Raw genomic sequence first — 23,801 nt, forward strand, 5'->3', positions numbered from 1 at the left:
GACGAAACTCTGAAATCACCATTTAGTACTTACTCAAATACATGAGCTGCTTTTAAGGAAAAACTGGGTTGTAATGGCAGGAGCCCCCTGGATGGCTCATGCTCACGCATTTCGGTGGGGAACAGAGCTACACCGGCTCCGCGACATGGCAAACCGATTTCCACCTTGCCCACCATGCCAGGTCCAAAGCACATGAACCTTTAGACACACAGAGAATATGTGAGAAAAGAAACTTCCATATTTTCCTTCTAATCTAGTTTTGGTCAAAATCCAAATAAGAGACATTCACATGCCTTATTAGTTTCCTAGGGCTGCCACAAAAAAGTACCAAAAATTTGGGAGATTAAAATGATCAGAATTTATTCTCTCACAATTCTGGAGCCTTGAAGCCTGAAATCATGGGTCAGCAGGGCCATGTTCTTTCTGAAGTCTCTAGGAGAGAATACTTCTTTTCTTCTTTCTAGCTTCTTCTAGGATTGCCTAGGTCGCTGGTAATTCCTGGTGTTCTCTGCTTCTAGCTTCCCCACTCCAGTCTCTAAACCTGCATCACCAGAGGGCCGCGTGTGTGTGTGCACACGTGTGCATATATCACTGTGTCCAAATTTCCCTCTTCTTATGAGGACACCGTCATTAGATGAAGGTTCACTCCAATGAATATGACCTCATCTGAATCTGATTACATCTGCAAAGACTTTATTTCCATATAAGGTTACATGCATAGGTACTAGAGGTTAGTAGGTCTTTTCTTTTTCCTTTTCTTCTTCTTCTTCTTTTTTTTTAAAGATTTATTTATTTATTTATTTGACAGAGAGAGAGATCACAAATAGGCAGAGAGGCAGGCAGAGAGAGAGAGGAGGAAGCAGGCTCCCTGCGGAGCAGAGAGCCTGATGTGGGGCTCGATCCCAGCACCCTGGGATCATGACCCAAGCCGAAGGCAGAGGCTTTAACCCACCGAGCCACCCAGGCGCCCCTTTCTTCTTCTTCTTCTTTTTTTTTTTTAGTAAATAAATTCCCTTTTTTTGTTTTTCACATAGTTAATATTCTCAATTACTGTTGCTTAGGAGCACACAAATCCTAATTAGTACAGAAAGACCTAAAGAAAGCATTCCAATATTCTCACTTTTAAAAGTAAACATGTGAACTCTAATGGAATAAAATAAAATAATAAAAGTGAGACTCTTAATCTCACAAAAACAAACTGAGGGTTGCTGGGGGGGAGGGGGGTAAGGAGAGGGTGGTGGGGTTATGGACATTGGGGAGTGTATGTGCCATGAAGTGTGTAAACCTGGCGGTTCACAGACTTGTACCACTGGGGCTAATAAAACCACCATCATCAATTGGAAATTTAGCCAGCTACTAGGATAGGAGGGTAAAATAATCCGTAAAAAAAAAATAAGGCATATAAAAATCTGTACCTCCACACCTTTCTTTTCCTTAACTCTGAAATTTTTTTTTCTGCTCTTTCCCCCTAGTTTTACTGAGATATAACTGACCAAAAAGATTGTTTTCGTTTAAGGTATACGACCTGCTGATTTGACATATGTGTATATTACAGAATGATTAGCACTATACGTTCGGTTAACAGCTACTATGGGAGAAACAAGTCAAACTGTAACACGCACTAACCACTCATTCCTCTGGGGGTCCAAACTTCAGCTTCCTACAGATTCAGATTACCAGACACACAACATACCTGCATTCAGTTCACTACACTAAAGGCTTTAGTTCTTTAGTAAAATGCCGTTTATGTGACAAGTTTAAATAAAAATATACGAAAAAAAATATTGGCTTTTTTATGAAACCACAACTGAACACAATAATCTTGTTTCTTCAAAATATCTTTTTATAATTACCATGACAAATGTTTATTTGTCCTGATGATAATGAAAAGTTTTATTTGCAAATTAGGAAGCTTAGCAGTTTATACTACTGTAGTATGCTTAAAAGTCTATAGTATCATACCATAGTAGTCTGCGTCACAATTCTCAAATTTTGGTTGTATCAGTATTTACCGTGTGGAAGAGATATGATGGGAGATGAGTAAAATAGGTGCCTAAGACTCACACCTCATCTTTAAAATCAGAATTGATGGGGATGAAGCCCTGGCATACGCACTTCTGACAAGCATCCAAAGTATGCTTTTGACGTACACGAAGTATGAGTATCACCAGGTGAGGGTTTTTTCGCTTCCTTTCCTTCCCTTCTTCTCAGGGGTGTATAGTTGGCAAATTCTATTTCAATGGTCTTAAGGAGTTCATGTTCTTTACTGCAAGCTATATATTTTTATATTTAAATTTAATACTAATAGGCAGTTTCTAAGCATTCTACCTCTGAAGTCCTCATTTGAAATAATACCTGTGACTATATTTTAGGTCCAATTGCATTTTTTTCCCCAAAGATGCCACACATTCTCAAACAGATGGCTTTACTCATCCTCACCACGACCCTCTGTAGTACACTGCAAGAAACTATTATTCTCTTCAAAGACGAAAAATAAAGGCTCACGTCCAAGTCCATCAAACTGAGTATTTATTAAACACCTTTAATGTTCAAGACACTGTTACATATCACCTCATTGGGACAGGTTACATAGCTAGGGAGGCACATCTCTGAGTACGGAAAGGTTAGTGTTTCACTGAAACCCTCCCCGGCCCACCAACTCACCATCTCCTGCGTGCACAGAATTCAACACTCTGAACAGTTTAATTATTTTAATTGATCAGTATAAGCAGTTGTGAACAATTCGGAGTAAGAGCTCCAAGTTCAAGTACTTTCTTTTCACATTTTTCTCATCTTCGTTTCACATGTAAAAACTAATTAAAACCTCTCAAATTTAAGACTATATAAAGTATCACAAAGAACTAGTCACTAAGGTGAAAAAAAAAAAAGATACTGGTTTCCATGGCCGTCTACAGTTGAAACGACGTGAAAAATTATTTCGTTGGTTTGAAGTCTTTTGTGAAATCCCTTGTGAGACTCAACTGTTGACTGTGGTTAGAATACATTCAAAAGTATAATCAGATTGCATCATCGCCATCACCTGCTCGGAGGCAAGTTGGAGAAACATGTGCTCATGAGGCTGAGGCGGCCTCATTGTCCTACACTCTCATGTGGGCTTGCCAGAGAGATTAGTCACCAGTTTGCAGCTGGTTTCAAATTCAGTTGCTGCGATCCAAGCACAGATGCCGTGGCCTACCCTAATTATACCGCTCGGGTTTAATCTTTCCACTTGTAGCATACCATATACTGGATCGAATTCAAGGCTCTGAAAATCAGTTTCAAACAGAAGAGACTTCAAAAATCACACATTCGTGACCCTCCCCTACAGCCTGCTAATCCTATTTTATTACTGTATCTTTGGGATCTTCTGAATCCATCCCAAAGGTGTTTATAGCTACCTCAGCCATCGCTAACTCTTATTAATAAAAAGGCAGGAAAGGCTGTTCTTGAAAAAAACAAACAAAAAAACACATTTTTTAAAAAATAAAAGTTCTGTCAGCTCCAAAGGTACTTTTTATATTTAGAAAAATTTCCATTTTCTCCCTGCTTGGAATTAAACATACTAGCAAATACTAAAGAAATTAATCTTAGTCACTGGTTTCTAAATTTGACTATGATCAAAATCACCCTAGAGGCTTTAAAATACACCCATAGATTTCCCCTGCTATATATAAGACTTACTGAGTCATAATTTAAAGTGGTTTCTCTTAAACTTAATCTATAAATAAAGCTTATGCTGGTGCTGCTGTGAAGAGAAAGAAAGAACAGGTTTCTGCCTATCTCAGGCAAGTCTTTTCGGTGCCTGTTACTGTGTACATTTCATCAACGCCCTTGAGTCAAAAATGATGTCTATGCAAGGAAATGGGGTAAAACAGAACTCTTAAAACAAAAAAAGAAAGAAAATCCTAGCATCACAAATCCATAGAAGATAATCAGACAAGAGGCTCCAAGGGGGATTTTGTGGATGTGAAGAAAAATGATGAGGGGTAAAATACTTATTTCCAAATAGTCATAATTTACTAGGCATCTATTTCAACTTGTTGGATGCATGTAGTTTTTTCTCCAAGATAACTTTAAAATATGATTTTGAAGGTATACATTTTAAACTTTAGGTTATGCGTTTCTACTTGTTTCTTACTAATGCATTCATGCCACATAAATAGTAAACAATAGACAACCCATGCCTTCACCACACATATCATATCATGTACAATATAAAAAGATTAAAACACTAAAATAGTTGTATGAGTAAAATAAAGTATCTTACAAGAAAGTCACATCGTATATTTCAAAATACCACTAGGGATACAAATAACACATTCAAGTTACAGCGAACACGCATTATCTGAAAAAAAAAATCACTCTTAAATTCTGCAATATTGGGGCGCCTGGGTGGCTCAGTGGGTTAAAGCCTCTGCCTTCAGCACAGGTCATGATCCCAGGGTCCTGGGATTGAGCTCCGCATAGGGCTCTCTGCTCAGCGGGGAGCCTGCTTCCCCCCCCACCACCCGCCTGCCTCTCTGCCTACTTGTGATCTCTGTCAAATAAATAAATAAAATCTTTTTAAAAAAATTCTGCAATATTTTTCCTTCCCTAGTGAATGATGTCAGTTTTTCATTATCATCTGATCTAAACTTTAGAACTTATTATTTAGAAATACGAAGTTAAACATTCTGCTGGAATAGGTTATTCAGCACAGTGCTAAAATAATCACTGTGTCAATTCTAAAAACTGGATTTCCCTAAAGACTAAAAACTACACAACTTTGATAAATAGAATCTATTGTACTTTCAGCTGCACTGTGTAATGTTTTAAAATAACCAGTAAACATAAAGTTTAGTGAACAGGCAACTTTCCTAAGCATTCTTTCCTGTGACGATTACTTGCATATCCAGTTAGATCCTTAAGCACACATAGCACTGATGAGATTTAAACAAACTCTTAAGGTCAAATTTCAAACTTATTCTCTCATCCTTACCCTAGTTCCTGACCCATACTATTATACAAACTGATTTTCTTATTAAATATTTATTTATTCAAAATATAACACAAGATGTCCTACAATACTCCATACTGTCAAAGCCCTAGAGTGGGAAAACTAGATGGATTAAATGAAGCAGAGGCTGTCCTATCTAATGTGATTGGAACTATTTCTTTATTTCATAAACATTCAGTTAAATGGGAAATCATTTAAAAATGCATACTTTCAACATTATCTTTTTATTTTTTTAAGATTTTATTTATTTGAGAGAGAGAAAGAGAGAGAATGAGAGAGAGCATGTGTGAAGAAAGGTCAGCGGGAGAAGCAGACTCCCTGCTGAGCAGAGAGCCCGATGTGGGACTTGATCCCGGGACTCCAGGATCATGACCTGAGCCAAAGGCAGTCACTTAACCAACTGAGCCACCCAGGCACCCCTCAACATTATCTTTTAATTAGAAAAAAAAATAAATTTTATCTGTTTAGGAAAGTATATAATCTGAAGTTACTTAGAAGAACTAAAATTATTCCTGACATTGTCTCTTCCCATATTTTGGCATTACTGAATCCTGACTCAGGATGTTACTCAGTAAAATATACAACTATTTCTAGGGCATCTGTAACTATGACACAGTGATTTTTGGCACTGGATTGCTCTTATCCCCTCCTCCTCTTCATACTTAGATCTAGTCATTTCTATCACAACCTGTATGGTTTCTATATCATCCATGACTTCATTGAAAACACACAAACAATAAACTGTGACTATTAGTTTACCATACATTAGTCTCTTAGTAATTGACAAAAGCCTTCCATTTGTCTGAGATAATAAAAAACACATAACAACAACGAACTATGTTCTTCAATATCATTTGTAATTCAGAATATTCTCAAGTCACAGTTTTCACCAAAGTTTAGTAAATGCTTCAGTGGAGATTTGCTCTGTGCCCTCACTATACCTACTATTTTTTTAAGTGTTTGATGCTGTCTATTTTAAACAACTGCTAGCTCTGTCCTACACTTGTTTTCCAAATTAAAAATCAAAACTCATTGTTTCCTATATCCTCTTTAAACATTTCAAAATCTTCTGATTCGAAGGTTACAGCAAGGACATTACATTTGATGGCAAACTACGATTTTTAGTTCACTTTCTCGAAGATCCTAAGGATAGGGATGGGAAGAAACTTAAAGTACAGGGAGCACACTCATTTCAGCTAAGTTTATTTTCCAGTGCTTCTATGCTGAGGGTACATATTAATGGGGGGAAATTCTATAAATAATTTAGAGAGTCCATTTGGTAAAACACTAAAATATATACAATGTATATTATTCTAATGTTCTAGGATTTGTGACTTTACCTGTAACATAAAATACAGCTTTTGGTTCTACGTGCATTGCTATCTATGGCTACTATAACTCCCTCTTTGAATTTTTTACTTTACTGCCCTGTGCTCTGCTTTTCTATGTCATCATTTTGGAGAACTCAACTACATGGCATAACTGATCTGTCATTATCAGTAAAAAACAAATCATTTGTAAGTTTTTGAGCAACAGGTTGATCAGAAGACAATCTCTACCTTCAAGTGCCCAACACCCCAACATCTGACTTTTCCCCAACTTTCCACCTGTTACTTGCTTTAACATTCCCACGCAAGGAAGATTTGGGGTCAAGGCTCACATTTGTAGAAAAGCCACCTGATTAGAGTTCTGAGCCTTTCTTAGTAAGCCCAACACGCAATTCATTGTATACAATCTCTGATTTGTTTTGTAGCAGATGAGAACTTAAAGATACTTGCAAATCAGTCTGATGCAGAAACCTCGATTCTTTTTATAGGTTATCTCAGCCACACCTAAATTGATAGATCTTTTTTTTTCTTCTTAGAAATTAAACTATGGATTGCTTTCAAAGCATTTAACTATGTTTTTGTAGAAATAATTACTTCTTCATTATACTCATGTATTTTTAAAATTAAATTGTGCTATTACAGGAACAAACACCCATGTTTCAGAGCAAAGAGTGTGACACTTGGACAGGGCACCATTCCACCAGAGGAGCACAAGCATGTCTGCTCACCAGGGAAGGGCCTATACACTGACAATATTTAGGACTTCCTGGAGAAGCTGAAGAATACTGATCAATTTGTGGAAGTCAATTAAGACTTCCCTTCTATACTATTCTTTAAGGAAAACATGGGACCCCTCTTTTCCAAAGTAATAGACAGAAGAGGCACTGAAATGGAAGAAACGGTATTTTGGAGAAAATTAAAGAAAAATAAAATTTGACTTTCCAAGCCTTTGTTAATGTATCTTATTTCCAGGATAATTTGTATCATATTTTTAAATAATGGTTTTGGGGGAAAAAATTGGTACCTATGTAATTAAATGATAAGAGTCAATCACAGGGGGCACCTGAGTGGCTCAGTGGGTTAAAGCCTCTGCCTTCGGCTCAGGTCATGATCCCAGGGTTCTGGGATCGAGCCCTGCGTCGGGCTCTCTGCTCCGCGGGGAGCCTGCTTTCTCCTCTCTCTCTGCCTGCCTCTCTGCCTAGTTGTGATTTCTCTCTGTCAAATAAATAAAATATTAAAAAAAAAAGAGTCAATCACAGAATTTTTAATGTTTAATCTAGTTTCATTTTTTAACTTTTATTTATTTGAGAGAGAAAAAGAAGGAGAGCGGATGTGAGTAGTGAGAGGAGCAGAGGGGGAGGGAGAGAAAAAGCAGACTTGGCATTGACAGCGTAGCCCTACATGGAGTTAGATCCCAGGACCCCCAAGATCATAACCTGAGCAGAAACCAAGAGTCAGGCACTTAACCAACTTAGCCACCCAAGGATTCCACAGAATTTTAAAACAGAAATTTTTACTTAGTGAAACAAAAATTATTTTTCCAATAAGATACACAATAAATGCAATATTTCCATCTTGATATAGATAATAATGTATTTCCATTAATAATGAAATCTGGTAATCAGAACTCTACCAGTCAAACTGTGGGTTAACTACCCACAAAGCTGTAAGCAGCAAAGAAGAACGTACAAATGCTAATATAAAACAGGTAAAAGCCTCTCCATTTTAATTTAATGGGTTACTATTCTTTCTTTAATAACAACAAAAGCTTCAGCTAATATATTACTTCCAATGAATCAAAAATGGAGATGGAAAGAATTTCAGCAACAAAAATGAAGAATTCCCGAATGGAATTTCTAGTAATATTCACCAAATAGACAAATTTAACTTGAGGCTTTGAGGATTCCAGAAAACATCAAAAAGCCCAGCTCACAACAGTACACAGCTGTTTGAAAGACTGAATGAAATAAGATATATCATTGTGCTTGGAAATGTTTAAAGCACTGGGAAATATTAGGCATTCTTACTATTAATATATATTAGTTAATTTCATGATGTAGGATTTCCTCAATAAAGATCTCAAAATTTGGGGCGCCTGCATGGCTCAGTTGGTTAAGCAGCTGCCTGCAGCTCAGGTCATGATCCCAAGGTCCTGGGATGGAGCCCCACTTTGCGCTCCCTGCTATGCAGAGAGGCTGCTTCTCCCTCTCTCTCTGCTGCAGCTCTGCCTACTTGTGCACTTTCTCTCTCTGTCAAATAAATAAATAAAATCTTTAAAAAAAATCTCAAAATTTGTACCTTAGGATTTTTTGAAATTTTCAACACTTAATGATCATTTTGTGAAAGTTATCCTAAGTAGTCTTAATAAATGTGTGTTCAGTAGAATGTTCAGTTTTACAAAATCTTCCTTGAAAAAAGGAGCTTTATGCCTGTACTGTAAACCAAGGTAGATATTATCAAGATAGTAATAGGTTTAAGGCCAAAAAGTTTTTGCAAACATCTTTAGCCATTTTAAGCCAAGTGTTTCCCAAACTTAACGTAAATGCGAATCTCCTTTCTGACCAACTATTAACATCTTCCCAAAGTAGTAAATCTTAATGGGTCCAATTTAACTCAAATATTACTGTCTTCTCTTATTCTGTCCCAATATGAAAACTTTATTTTATTTTAAGATTTTATTTATTGGGGCGCCTGGGTGGCTCAGTGGGTTAAGGCCTCTGCCTTCCGCTCAGGTCAGGATCCCAGGGTCCTGGGATCGAGCCCCACATCGGGCTCTCTGCTCCGTGGGGAGCCTGCTTCCTCCTCTCTCTCTGCCTGCCTCTCTGCCTAGTTGTGATTTCTCTCTGTCAAATAAATAAAATATTAAAAAAAAAAGATTTTATTTATTTATTTGACAGAGAGAGAGATCACAAAAAAGCAGAGAGGCAGTTGGGGATGGGAGGTGGGAGGGGGAAGGAGGCTCCCTGCTGAGCAGAGAACCAGAAGGCTTCATCCCAGGACCCTGAGATCATGACCTGAGCCAAAGGCAGAGGCTTAACCCACTGAGCCACTCAGGTGTACCCCAATATGAAAGATTTTAGATCAAGTTTTTGACCTATTTACCTTTTGTCCTTTGTTGTAAACAACATGCTTTCACCACTAATTCTAGGTAAAATATATATCTATATTAAACTACATGTTGGAAACCAGCAATGGAGTCATCTAAAATCCAATTAAATAAATCAAGAAGGTAATAATCATGTGCATAAAATAAAAATCCAATGTCAAAACAGCATTCATAACAATAAAATAATGGTTTTTTCTTAGAAAAACAATAAATATTTGAGATCTATGACCTACATGTCAGATTATAAAACTGAGACCAAAAAATACATTTACTCTACTTTTAAGTAATAATAATTCTTATCTTTTTTTTTTTTTAAAGATTTTATCTATTTATTCGACAGAGAGAGATCACAAGTAGGCAGAGAGGCAGGCAGAGAGAGAGAGAGAGGAGGAAGCAGGCTCCCCACCAAGGAGAGGGCCCGATGCGGGGCTCGATCCCAGGACCCTGGGATCATGACCTGAACCGAAGGCAGAGGCTTTAACCCTCTGAGCCACCCAGGTGCCCCAATAATTCTTATCTTGAGACAGAATTATAGAAGACAATAAATAGACCATACCCGAGAATTACATATAAAGCTTGAGTTGTTAAAAACAGCTTTTGTAACAGCAGATTTTTCTTCCAATCTGTCCATACTCTAAAATACTAAAAAGGTAAGTGGAATATAAAAAATCCACCAAAATAGAATTTATCTTCATAAAACTTAAAAATTATCCCTCCCCTCCCCCAAATATTCTATAAATATCAGGTGTTGGGTTGTGAATCAAATCTCAACATATTTAAAGATAATCATTTGGGCCACAATCTCTGACCACAATGCATTAAATTAAAAATCTTCACCAAAAAGATAACCAAAACAAAACATCTCATATACTTGGAAATCTTAAAATTATTTTTTTGAAGATTTTATTTATTTGAGAGAAAGAGAGAGAGCGAGAGAGCGACCAAGCACATGCACATGAGCTGGGAGAGGGACAGATGGACAGAGAGAAGCAGACTCCCCACAGGGCAGAGAAGCCAGATCGGGGCTCCATCCCAGGACCCTGGGATCATGACTTGAGCTGAAGGCAGACGCTTAACAGACGTAGCCACCCAGGAGCCCCAGAAATCTTAAAACATTTTTAAATAACTCGGCAATGACGTATAGCAATTGAAAAAATATATAAAACTGAAAACTAGCAGAAAGAATACAAATTAAAATTGGAAGCTGCTAATTAGCATTTGAAGGGAAATACAGAGCATTCTAAGGACTATATTAGAATATTAAAAAGCTAAAAATTGATGAACCAAAAGTAAGCCCACCAGCCTGAGAAGTCAGAATGAGACTAAGAAAATAAATCCCAAAGAAAACAGGGGAAAAAATTGAGGGAGAAACAAAAAACAACAACATAGGATATAAAAACACAACAGACAGGAACAATAAATTCTAAAGTCCACCTTTGAAAAGACTAAACAAAACACAAAACAAAACAAAAAAACAAACAGAAAGAATGAACGAACAAATAGCAAAGGAATCGGTAAACAATATTAGGGGGAGAAATACAACGTAACAACAAAAATCCCAGAGATCAAAAAAGAAAGATGTTATTTTTAAAAATTCTCTGGCAATAAAGTATGAATTTTTTAAAAAATGAGCAATCTCTTATGAAACTATAACTTACATATTGACTCCATAGATCAGTCAGTAATCATTAGTAAATTCCTTCAGTAGATAAAAAGCTACTTACTAAAGAAACACCAGGCCCAGATAATTTTATAAGTGAATTCTATTAAAATAAAATCTTACACAAATTTTCCAACAAATTGTTTGAAAAATAAGGAATACTTCCCACTTCATTAAAATGAGTCTAATATAACACTGAACCAAACTTTTCAGATAGCACAAGAAAGGAAAATTATAAATTTCACTCAAGGCAAATACAAGCTAAATGAATCCAGAAATTTATTTTTATCAAAAATAAAATATACTTTGACTTTACTTCAGAATGCAAAGCTGTTTATATATCAAGGATTAAAGGCAAAAAATTACTTCATGAAGAAATCTAAAAAAGGCATTTAATAACACTCACTGCCAATTTATACTAAAAAAACCATTTATAACAAATTAGGAGTAACCTGGTAAACAGTATATTCTGTACTTACTAGTTAAACATTGCAAACATTATGATTATTCTCTTCACAATCGAAAATGGAAAACGATGCTTGCTTTCACATTTCAACATACTAGACAAGACCCTAGATAATGTAATAAGAATAAGAATTAAAGGCCATAATGACTGCAAAAAAAGAAACAAACATCATTATTCAGTGTTCATGATTATCTACCTAGAAAATCCAGAAGAATCCAAAGATGAATTATTAGAAATAAAACCTTTATCAAGATGGCCGCTACAAAGAGCTCCCCGATGGCTCAGTGGGTTAAACGTGTAATTCTCAATCTCGGCTCAGGTCCCAATATCAGGGTTGTGAGTTTGAGCCCCACGTTGGGCTGCATGCTGGGTGTGGAGCCTACATTAAAAAAAAAAATTCTAAATAACTGTTTCATCTGTGAGTTTCTGGCATTCTGTATATAGTTCTTCGGGGCGCCTGGATGGCTCAGATGGTTAAGCATCTGTCTTCTGCTCGGGTCGTGATCCCAGGGTCCTGGGATCAGGTCCCGCATTGGGCTCCCTGCTCCTTGGGGAGCCTGCTTCTCCCTCTGCCTCTGCCTCTGTCTGCCTCTCTCTCTCTCCGTCTCTCATGAATAAATAAATAAAATCTTAAAAGAAAAAGATGGTTGCTACAAAAATCAACTATATTTTTTATACTAACAACAAACACAAAATGTAATCTTTAAAAAATAAAATATCTTCTGAATGACAACATAGTGAAAATCTATGAATCCACGACTCAAGAAATAGAATTTACTTAACCGTGAAGTCGCTCCATCTCACTCTCCCTTCCCCCACTTCAGAGGTAAATTCTCTCCAAATTCCATATTCCTCATTCTCTTTTTAAATACTGCTACCATATTTGTTTATACCCCTAGTTTAGTTTTAGAACCATATATTAATGGAATCACAATGACGATGTATATACAATATTCTTTTTTTTTCCTTTTTATTTTTTTTTCTGATTTTTTTTCCCATTTTATTTATTTTTTTCAGCATAACAGTATTCATTGTTTTTGCACAACATTGTTTTTGCTCCATGCAAAACGAGCCCTCCCTATTACCCACCACCTTATACAATATTCTTGAGCAATCTGCCTTTCTCATTCAACATCATATATCTGGGATTCATCCATACCCCTGAATGTACCTTGAGTTGTTTCATCTTTTTTTTTTTTTTTGTAATCTAATAGAAATTTATTTTAAACCCATTTCGCACAGTATTTAATGCATATGAACAAGAACTCCAGGTGGCAATCATACAAACTTCTACCCAAGAGCAAATCAAAGGTGCGGAATTCTAGGAAAGAACGACATTGAGGTATTTTCCCTCTGCTCTACCCAGTTGTAATGGTTGTATTAAAAAATAGTGTTTAATACCAACAGCACCAAAGAAAATGTTTACGTTTTCGAAGTTTATACCTCTATTTGTTTCCTTTAAAAGTATCTTTATTCATTGTTTCATAATACACGGCTTGTTTTTGGATAATAATTACTTTTAAGTGTCAAAATCAAATGTCTCACTTTCCCATCTTACTCACTTTTTAAAATTTCATTTTTTTAAAGATTGATTGATTGATTGATTTGACAGAGAGAGAGATCACAAGTAGGCAGAGAGGGGAAAAGCAGGCTTGCCACTGAGCAGAGAGCCTCATATGTGGCTCGATCCCAGGACCCTGAGACCAGGGCTGGAGCCGAAGGCAGAGGCTTAACTAAGCCACCCAGGCGCCCCTAAAGATCTTATTTTTAAGTAATCTCCATACCCAACATGGGGCTTAAACTCACAGCCCCAAAAGCAAGGGTTGTACGCTCTGTGCAGTGGGCCAGCCAGCCAAGTGCTCCCGCACTTTTTCATTTTAAATGATTACTTTGTTATTATTGTACTTATCATGACTTGAAATGTTCTTATTTATGTACTTCCTACTTTATTTGTTGCAACTTATTTGTTTATTCACTTATTAGCAGGGATCTTGCCAGTTTCATTTGCCATCATATTTTTCAGTTTGGCTTACAGAAGACACAAAGTATTTGCTAGTTTTTTAATGTACACTGTTCCAAAATAAAAGTCACTGTTTTGATACCTGTAAAGTATACCAATATATTGAAACTAAAGGATGATGAGTTAGTCTGTGTTTGCCTATGAATGAAACTGGGATGAAATCTGTTGAAATCCCGTGTTAAATGGGAGAAGTGACCACATTCTCTAGTTGGGTGGGGCTGGGCAAATGCTCAGCTTGAGTCCTAGAGGTTCCAAGGCAGTAAGGCAGAAAGATCCTGCTTCCAGGAAGGAACTAACGCAGCTCTTCATTCATCAGAGACCCTGCAGAGGCTTTTCTTTGAAGAAATGATGCCACTGCCTAAAAACAGGGTTAGGATAGTGTGGTTGAAAGCATTTCCATTGTATACTCATCCTTCCTTTTCAAAGTCAATGTGCTGTAACTATTATTACTATTACTATAAACAGTAATAGTAACATAACTGCTGCTGCCTCAATTTGAAACAATTATGCTTTTTTAGAATTTTAGGAAGAACCAAAAACCAAGGTTGCTAGAGGCAGAAAATGTTTGCCTTTTAGCTATGTAAAAAATGAAAAGTTAAACCTTGTGCTGGAGAATTTTAGAATCTTTGAATTCAAAGTTTTTACTACTGCATTAATTTCATATTTGATTTCTCTTTCTACAGAGAGAGCATATAAAAACATGTTTAGCATTTCCTCCCTTGCCAGGTTGCATTTCATCTTGAGTAGATTTAAAACCAGATTAGTTGTAATAGGATTCCAGGATGTGGACAGACATCTACGGGTCATGGATGATCTCTCTTGCAATCAGCTCCTTCATTACTTCGTTGGTACCACCATAGATTGTCTGAACTCGGGCATCCACATAAGCTTTTGCAATCGGGTACTCCCACATGTATCCCGAACCTCCATGGAGCTGGACACAGTCATAAGCCACACGGTTTTGTAACTCAGATGCCCAATATTTCGCCATGGAGGCAGTGGCAGAGTCCAGACGTTTCTTTTCACGCAGCTGGAGACAGCTGTCCACAAAAGCTCTGGTTACACAAATTTTGTTTTTAATTCTGCTAGCTTATGTTGTACTGTCTGCATTTGCGCAACTGTTTTCCCAAAAATTTTTCTTTCTTTAACGTAAGTCCTGGTTTCTTCAAACATGAATTCACTGGCTGAAACTGCCAGGTCAGCAATCACTAGCCTTTCCTGTGGAAGCTCTTTCATGAGGTAATAGAAGCCTCTATTCTCTTCTCCAATTAGGGCACTAGCTGGCAACCGGACATCTTCAAAGAATAATTCTGTAGTATCCTGGGCTTTTAGTCCCATTTTTTGTAGCTTTCTTCCCTTGATAAATCCTTTCATTCCATTTTCCACCAGGAAAAGGCTAATGCCATGGGCAGGAGAGGCAGCGTCACGATTTGTGACTGTCACTACAATCACAATGTCACTCAGCCACCCATTGGAGATGAATACCTTGCTTCCATTGAGAATCCAGTCGCTTCCATCCTTTTTGGCATTTGTTCTTATTCCTTGCAAATCACTTCCAGCCCCAGGCTCTGTCATTGCTAAGGCACCAATACATTTCCCACTGGTCATGTGCGGGATGAAACGCTTAATTTGTTCTTCTGAGCCATAGTTTACAATATAGGGCATGATAATATCTGAATGAAGCACAAAACCTGGGCCTGTACAATTCGAATATGCTTGTTCCTCCCAAAGTATAGCTGCTGAATAAAGGTCCCCGCCAACACCACCATGACGCTCTGCAATATTGATACCGAGCAGTCCTTGTTTTCCAGCTTTTTCCCAAAGCTCCCTACTCACTTCTCCAGCTTTCTCCCATTCTGCGTGGTAAGGAATCACTTCTTGAAAAAACTTCCTTACGCTTTTCCGGAAAATGTCATGTTCTGAAGAAAAGATTCTTCTAATTCCTATATCTGTTAATTTTTTAGCAGAAGGAGTTTCTAGGCGTTCTTCTCTTCCAGAATGAGAATATCTCGCGGCCGGCCGCGAAGGCAGAGCGCAGCGACAGCCCCACCAGCGCAGGGAGCCGCGGAACATGCGTGCAGCCATAGCCGGGACGTCGGCGAAGAGCGGCAGCGGCGACGCATGCGACTCCTCGGAGACGCCAGCGCCGGGTGCGGGCAGGTAGATTCTCCGCGGGACGGTCCGTCTGGGTCGTCCCCCGCGAAAAGCGTCCCGCGAGCCTTTGAGGAGTCTAGGTCTGATCGAGTTGTTTCATCTTTATATGACATTGCATTGTATGAATATACCACAGATTATGTATCTATTCTGATGATGGACATCTGGGGCGTTTTGGACCTTTTGTTCTACTGATTAACAGCAACACTGTTACTGGACATTTGTAGCAAAGGAGAAGAAGAAGAACAACACAACAGCAGCAACCATGACTTCGGTCTAACACTTTATACAAAAATTAGTCAAAATGGATCACCTGATCTGTGGTATTTTTCTGACAGCAGCTCAAAGGTACTAGACAGCATAAGCAAGGGGTACAAATAATACCTGGTAGGATCTATCACTTTAATGACCTTACCCCCAAGTAATCACAAAACAACATTACAAAATGTAATACAGGGACACATCAACAGACCCTCTTTGGACAGATGATTTCTAAGCAATCCTACTCAACTCATACACCTCATTTTGTCCTTGGAGGCTCAGTGCCTGACTCCCAATGGTCCACCTTCTCTCCAGAGCTCCTGCCGCTTTGTTTTATAGCATTCTACCCTCCTCAGTAGGTGCTTTGTGAAATGAACACCAACATCCGGCCTTGCCACCTTATCTTCGGGGCTTATGGTCACAAAAGACGGTGAGATGACCAAGGATGAGTCTTCCTGACTCTCACAGGTGAAGACTCCACAACTGAACAACTTTCTATTGTTCACATCTACAAAAGCTAACTGCACTTAAATCCACGCTGGAAGCATTATATAATTGTTCACACATACATACTTTTGATACATTTGAGACTATGGATAGAGAAAAAAAGGGCAGTTTATTTCAGACAAACAGGAAAGAAAATTCTTTAACCATGACAAGAAGTTTGTGAAATATGTGAGAAATTATGCAAGGCACCAAAAACTGGGTATTGAAGAGTTGACTAACATTTTTGAGGTTAGGGCTCTCTTTCTCTTCCCTTCTCTTGCCTTTAACTCCTTCTCCCTCTCTTCTCCCTAATCTCTCTCTCTCTTTCTGTCTGCCTCTGTCTCTCTTTGGGGTGGCTAAGAAATTCTTATAAGAGATCTATACAATATAATTGCTAATATTCATATTATACAATATACGTATGTGCATTTGGTATTTTGCACTATCTTTCCTTTGACCACATTGAACAGCAAAGAAAGCCCTAATAGTTATGCTCACTGAATCAGTTGAAATACTTTGCCTCTACAGTTGCTCATTTCAGTCAAATTAGCTTACTATGTACTGATTATAAAATATAATTTAAAGATGGCCAAAAATACAGAAAAGTCTATTAATTATATTGTTAGAATTTGCATCTACTTTCGAGTTCTACAAAAGGACAAATACATCGATTCATTTTAAGAGGTTTCCTCTAAATGTTTCAAGTTATAAAGCCTGCAGATTTGTAAAAGATAACCATTAATTTCTTAAAAGAGTGTTAAACCTGGTCCCATTATATCCCAAAGGGTAAATGCTGTCTAACAAATACGTGGGTGATTAAATCAGGGTCACTGTCACTTAGGTAACTGCTCAGTACAGAAACAATTTATAATATATATACCTCTACGAACTAAAGCTGAGCAATCAATAATTTTGTCTTCCTCCGTCTAGAAGTAGTTATTCAACATTAACTAGTAAATCAAGGGTGAAAGGGAGGGTTGTAAATCAAGAAGAAAAGATTCATTTTACTCTTAATTCCCACTTGAATCTATGTAAAATGTTAAGTTACAGACAGTTAAGGAGGAGCTGTTGTTTTTGAATATGTAATTGCTATTTAGATGATAATGGCATGGATGTCGCAGTAGAACCATGATCCAAATTTGAATAAGGTCTTAATGAAGGAGGCGAAAGGAAGAATGAGGAATGAAATACAACAGTGTCAGCAACAGACCTTAATGAAGCAAATCGCTTTCAGTACCTTTGTAATTCAGGAGGAGCTGCATAAAAAAAGTGGCAACTGAAGGATCAAAAGCAGGACCTCTGCAAACCAAACATGCTTCAAACATGACATCACTGTCTGGGCAACAAGGCATTGTGGAGAGCAGCCTCAATGTTTGGGTTTTACCGCTCAGATCGCAAAATAACTACATTAAACGATCTGGCTAGGCAAACCAGTTTCCTGAGAAAGCATCTTTATATTTCAAGTTAATGACATTTCTGAACAGAAAAAGAATTTAAATGTCCAAAGAGATCTTGGCTGATTTTTAAAAAGCACTAGATGTTTAACACTAAGAATCATTTTAAGGCAAAATTAAGCTGAATTCTTGATCCTATAAAACTAAAGAGGTCTTTTTTTTTGTTAAAGTTCCACACTATCGTCTGTTCTTTTATTACATTAGATTTATGAAGTATACAATGCATTCTACTTAATAAGTGATAGAATCATTTTACATATTCCTATTCAAAACTCAATTTCACTTTTACAAAATCGCACTGAAGCAGTATGAGAGCATATGGCCTTCCCACTGCCAAATGGAACATACGTTTAGCTTGTTTAAATGGTTTCTCAAAGGTAACATTGATGATGGTGCTAGAAACAGAACACAAGGCTTCTGATTTCCAGGGAAGTCATTCAAAGAAAGTAAAAAGTGCTATAGTTACAAACTTAATTTGAATCCCATACGGGTATTTTCTCAAGTCTTCTAGGTAACAATAATTTGATGACCAAATGCATTCCATATGAATATTGTGGGCAGGTCAACTACCATGCTGGATACACTTTTTGTTGCACAGACCAATACTCACAAAGGGCCACAGAAACTGCTTTTTGCCTATTTAATCCCAACTCCTCAAAAACATGCAGAAATATACTACCCACATCCTACTATCCAAAGGATGCTAGAGCAGTCATGGTTATGGTTATGACCTTCTAATGAGAAAACAACCCCTCAATACTAATGAATAAGTGCCCTGACACGATCATGTTACTGTTTCTCGGGACTGACTAAAAATGATTTGACTTCAACGTTAGGAATGGAACAAACACATAAGCCCGGAGTTCCAGAAGATTTGCGGTCACCTCCCTGGGCCACTGCTAGGATCTTAGGCACCACTGTAAATGTTTGCACGATATTGGATTATTTTTACAATCTAAGTCAAGATGTTCTATCCAAAAATAACAGAAACAACACACGGGATGGAGAAGATATCAGTTAAGAGCACAGACTCAGACAATCTAGTTTAGAATCCTAGCTCTGGCATTTATTAACTGTACAGTCTTGGACGAGTTATTCAACTTCTCCCACAATTAGCTTCCCCATCTGTGAGCTGGGGAGAACAGTACCACTCTGAGCAGTGATGAAGACGAAAGGAGTTGAGATCACGTATCCTCAGGGTCCTTTGCATCACTCCCTAGTGTGGGGCTTTGCCTACTTCATTTTCTCCGACTCTAAAAAATAACAATACCTAATGTTTTCAGGCATAATTCAACTGCAGCTTTGGAATGTGCTTCAAAAGACCAAAAATCTGGGGCTTCTGGGTGGCTCAGTCAGTTAGGCTCAGGTCATGATCCCGGGGTTCTGGGACGGAGCCCCTTGTCGGGCTCCCCGCTCAGCAAGGCATCTGCTTTCCTCCTCCCTCTGCCAATTCCCACTACTTGTGCTCTTGAGCTCTTTCTCTCTCTCTCTCAAATGAATAAATAAAAAAACTTAAAAAAAAACTTTCTTTAAAAAATAATAATAATAAATAAAAGACCAAAAATCTTCCACGTACTGTTAGCATTCTTATATTCTTAGTTTTAATTTTTCTTACTAGAATCACTAAAACTCATGTACTTCCTGTGTCCCACTGGCATTTCCTCAACTTGTCCATCTCTCCTCCCATCATGGGGCCCCTAAATGGCAAAGCTAGACTGGTGTGCAGACAGGATAGGCCTCACTGCATCTACCTCTTCTAGACTTTCCGTGACCCTATGTCAATAATTCATTTTGCAAACTTTTTTCATCATTTTTTTTCACTTGACTTTGGTTCTGCTCCAACATGGATTTTACATATTTTCCTTAATCTCTTCTGTTTTTTCCCCCTAAATCACACACCACACAGAAACGACCAGCATCATCTTTCTTTTCAACACCCAGACTCCATGAGAACTTTGGTGACTTTCACAGCTTATGCTAGGGAATGGTGATGTTATCTAGGTTTTTTCCATGCCAAACAGCACCGAAGATTTCTAATAATAGATTATAGAACACAGACACTTTTCGGTTTTGAATATGTGTAATAGCTTCAGCCTGAATTATGATTTATTGCTTTATAATGGAAACACTCAAATGATTACCAAAGTAATGGATTAGGTAAGCGCAGTACTTAGAGCCAGATGATTATATTAAACATATATCAAGCATTTTGAGATGACACACTGAACACGAACACTGCAGAAAGCATGTGACCCGATCCAATTATATTCACTTTATCCTACAGAGTCACTATATTAGGTTTATAACATGACTTGAATGAGTACCTTCTTAGAACACTTCAAGTTACTTTTCATTCTTTCATCCATTGGAGTACTTCAAAGCACTCTAATAATGTAAGTGGTTATTATGATTAAAAACAGCAAAGATTCTATTTTTCATCAGCCAGTTATGTTTCCAAAGCACAATCTTAATAATGACAAAAATGAAACTGTAGTGCTTCCTTTACACATTACAATCATCTTGGAAGTTCACGTGCTTATTTCTTACCCTGTGCAATTCCGTAGGAGCCAGTCAAAGCAGAGATCTCCTCACCACTGCGTAGGTTTTAAAAAACAAAGACTGGCGCTCCCTCCAATTTAGAATAATAGCGAGGCCAGTGAGGATGTCAGCAGTCCCGTGTTATGTGGTTCCCATGGTGTCATTCCCCTTCTGGAGCTGTACCTTCAGGCTGGGTGAGGCTGCCTCTCTTTCCATTCAGATAATGAACACTGTCCAGGATCAGTTCCATCTTCCCTGACTATTTTACTTCTACCCAAATAAGACATGGCACTGTTTTGTTTTTTTTTCCACTGATGACCATTTTTGTAATTAAAAACTGTAAGTTAAACTGACATTCTGGTACAGAAGCCATTCCCTAAGTAGCAGTTCTTAAACTTTGTGATCTAGCTCAAGACCTCTTTACACTCTCAAAAATACTGAGGACCTCAAAGGGCTTTTATGTCAGTGATACCTACTGATACTTTACCACATTAGAAAGCAAAACTGAGAAACTTAAAATATATTAATTCATCTAAAATTATGTTTTGGGGGTGCCTGGATGGCTCAGTCAGTTAGCATCTGCCTTTGGCATGGGTCATGATCTGAGGGTCCCAGGATTGAGCCCCATGTTGGGAGCTCAGGGAGGAGTCTGCTTCTCTGTCTCCCTCTGATTCCACCCCCCCAACTTGGGCTTTCTCTCTCTCAAATAAATAAAATCTTTTTTAAAATAAATAAAGAAAGAAATACAATTATGTTTTGCATATTAACATAAATAGCATGTTTTCATCAAAAAATAGCTATATTAAAAACCACAACAAATGTAGTGAAAAGAGAGGCATTATCTTATGTTTTTAAAAATCTCTTTTAATTTTTGAATTAAGAGAGGGTAGCTGGGTTCTCCTATCTACTTCTGCATTCAGGGTGTTGTGATCCACTGTTACCACTGTTTGGCTGGAGTATATTAAAACCCAGGGTCACACAGATAAACACCTGCAAGAAGAAAGACTTCCTGGACCCCATGAAGGTATCTCCTTGAGAGCTACCATTCTAAGAATGTTTGTGTAATTATATTAAAACATCTTGGGCGGCTGGGAGGCTCAGTGGGTTAAGCCTCTGCTTTCGGCTCAGGTCATGACCTCAGGGTCCTGGGATCGAGCCCCGCATCGGGCTCTTTGCTCAGCAGGGAGCCTGCTTCCCCCTCTTTCTCTGCCTGCCTCTCTGCCTACTTGTGACCTCTGTCAAATAAATAAATAAAATCTTAAAAAAAAAAATCTTACTGGCCAAATAAATAGTAAGTAATACAAACCAAACCAAAACAAAAAACACCTCTCAGGGGCTCACCTTCAGCCTCTGCATTGGTTAAGACAAATTCTTGGCATCATCTGCACTGTAAGCACCAGTATTTGCAGACGGTTTAAGACCTAAGCGAGGACCTCTGGAATCCAATACAGGTTAGAAAAGATATCTTTAAAATTGATGGGCTATTTTTTTGCCATGTATATGGTTACATCCATACAACACACAAAGTTTCTTTTTACCTAATAAATGAAAAATTAGAGTCCTAACAAGTTGGTACTTCACATTAAAAAGTTAAAAATTCTATAGGTGAAACGAATTGGAATGATAATTGATCCTTCATTCCAAATTGTGGTAGAAGACTGCTTTAAACAGCAACCTTTCACAAAAACAGGGATTTGTAAATCAGTAATTCAGGGAACTGACATGACTCTTTCTGGAGAAGCCTCACTTCAGGCACATTTTCAAAACCTTAGCGAAAGAGTCACAAACACCGAGTGGACATTAATCGCCATTTTAGTGGGCGACAGTGATTATTTTTGGCAAATAAAATAAACTACAGCTGTGCCCAATTACATGAAGAGTTATTCACTGAAAGTTTGGCAAGGAAGAATTTTAAAAGCAGGCAGTAAATTCAGGGTAGCACTACCAGAAGGCCAGCTGATGGCATTCTCCTGAAAGTCTGCTGTGGCTGGTCTTACAGCTTCAAAGAACACATAATAAATTTATATCCAATGGGACCAAAGAAGGAACAGAAATAAAGACTGAGTGCTTTTCCCCTGCAGCTAGGACAGGAACGTTGTACAGGTGGGCACAGCAACTTTTCATCAACACAAACTATTCGGCTCGTCTGTCAGCATGTTTTACAGGAAAGAATACGAGGTACTCATGGTCAGGTAGGGAGGACAGTCGAGCAGCTTGAACTGGGATTAAATTTTACTCACAGGAACACATTTCAGGGATTATAATAGAGGTCAGTGGAAAGAGAAGATCCAATTTAAAGAAAATCACTTCAAAAACTATTTTAAAATATTTGACTAAAATATTAAGAAATACATGCCTTTCATCTTCATCCTCAAGGGCTGTTTGGAAATTTTAAGGAATGTTTAAAAGGCACCAAGAAAAAAATGCAAGGAATAAGAATTTAAATGGAAGTAGCTGTTTCGAGTATTAGAGGGAAAAGATACCTGAGTTTTATGTAAGAGCCACTTGAGTGTGAATGAAACCCAGCTTTCCTGCCTCCCAGCCCAGAACTTGATCTTGCTTCACAAAATATCATATGTAAAAAATAAGACCTATGAAATATGTAACATTAATACTATACTAAAACTATTTCTATTTTTCCTTGGAAGTCAGTTTGGGAAGCACAGGACTACCAGGCCCTGAACAAGAATATCGATTATATTACCAACTTCAAAGAGTGAGTTAATGGAGATTCAGGGTTTTTTTTTTTTTTTTTTTTAAGATTTTATTTATTTATTTGACAGAGAGAGAGATCACAAGTAGGCAGAGAGGCAGGCAGAGAGAGAGGAGGAAGCAGGCTCGCTGCGGAGCAGAGAACCCAATGCGGGGCTCGATCCCAGGACCCTGAGATCATGACCTGAGCCGAAGGCAGCGGCTTAATCCACTGAGCCACCCAGGCGCCCCGAGATTCAGGGTTTTAAAATGTGAAATGGCCTGTCATTTCTGCACCTACAGTATTATCAAATGCTGGCTTTTTAAAGCCAAGCTACGAATAATTTATCCCATAAAATCTAGCTCTCAATCACAGTAATGGAAAGAATGGAAAAACATGATGATGAGACATCTATACAGGGATCGCTCCTCTACCTTAGGATCCCTTGCCTCAAATACAACTGCATGTGAATGTATTTCCATATACCTTTTCTGCCTGAATGTCAAAACAAATTTCAGCTTCACAACTCATGACCTCCTCTTGTTGTGAAAATTCGTAAAAAAGAGAGGTCAGAGATAGAAAAGGGAAGTAGAGCCCAGAGCAAAGAAACAGCAAAAATGGCCAGAAAAGAGAAAGAGAA

At 37.9% G+C, this 23,801-nt stretch overlaps 2 protein-coding genes across 2 annotated transcripts in view; both read right to left on the reverse strand.

Annotated features, from left to right (window-relative positions):
- The window catches only part of UMAD1 (UBAP1-MVB12-associated (UMA) domain containing 1), a 227,128-nt gene that overhangs the window by 150,499 nt on the left and 52,828 nt on the right, over positions 1 to 23,801 (reverse strand). The gene's annotated exons all lie outside the window — the stretch shown is intronic.
- LOC123952081 (long-chain specific acyl-CoA dehydrogenase, mitochondrial-like) lies at positions 14,316 to 15,809 on the reverse strand. The gene is given in 2 exon segments (XM_046021325.1): positions 14,316 to 14,647; positions 14,650 to 15,809. Coding segments are annotated over 2 exon segments (1,287 nt in total). The 5' UTR covers positions 15,662 to 15,809; the 3' UTR covers positions 14,316 to 14,372.

Source organism: Meles meles, chromosome 10 (assembly GCF_922984935.1).
Source record: "Meles meles chromosome 10, mMelMel3.1 paternal haplotype, whole genome shotgun sequence".
Taxonomy (NCBI): domain Eukaryota; kingdom Metazoa; phylum Chordata; class Mammalia; order Carnivora; family Mustelidae; genus Meles; species Meles meles.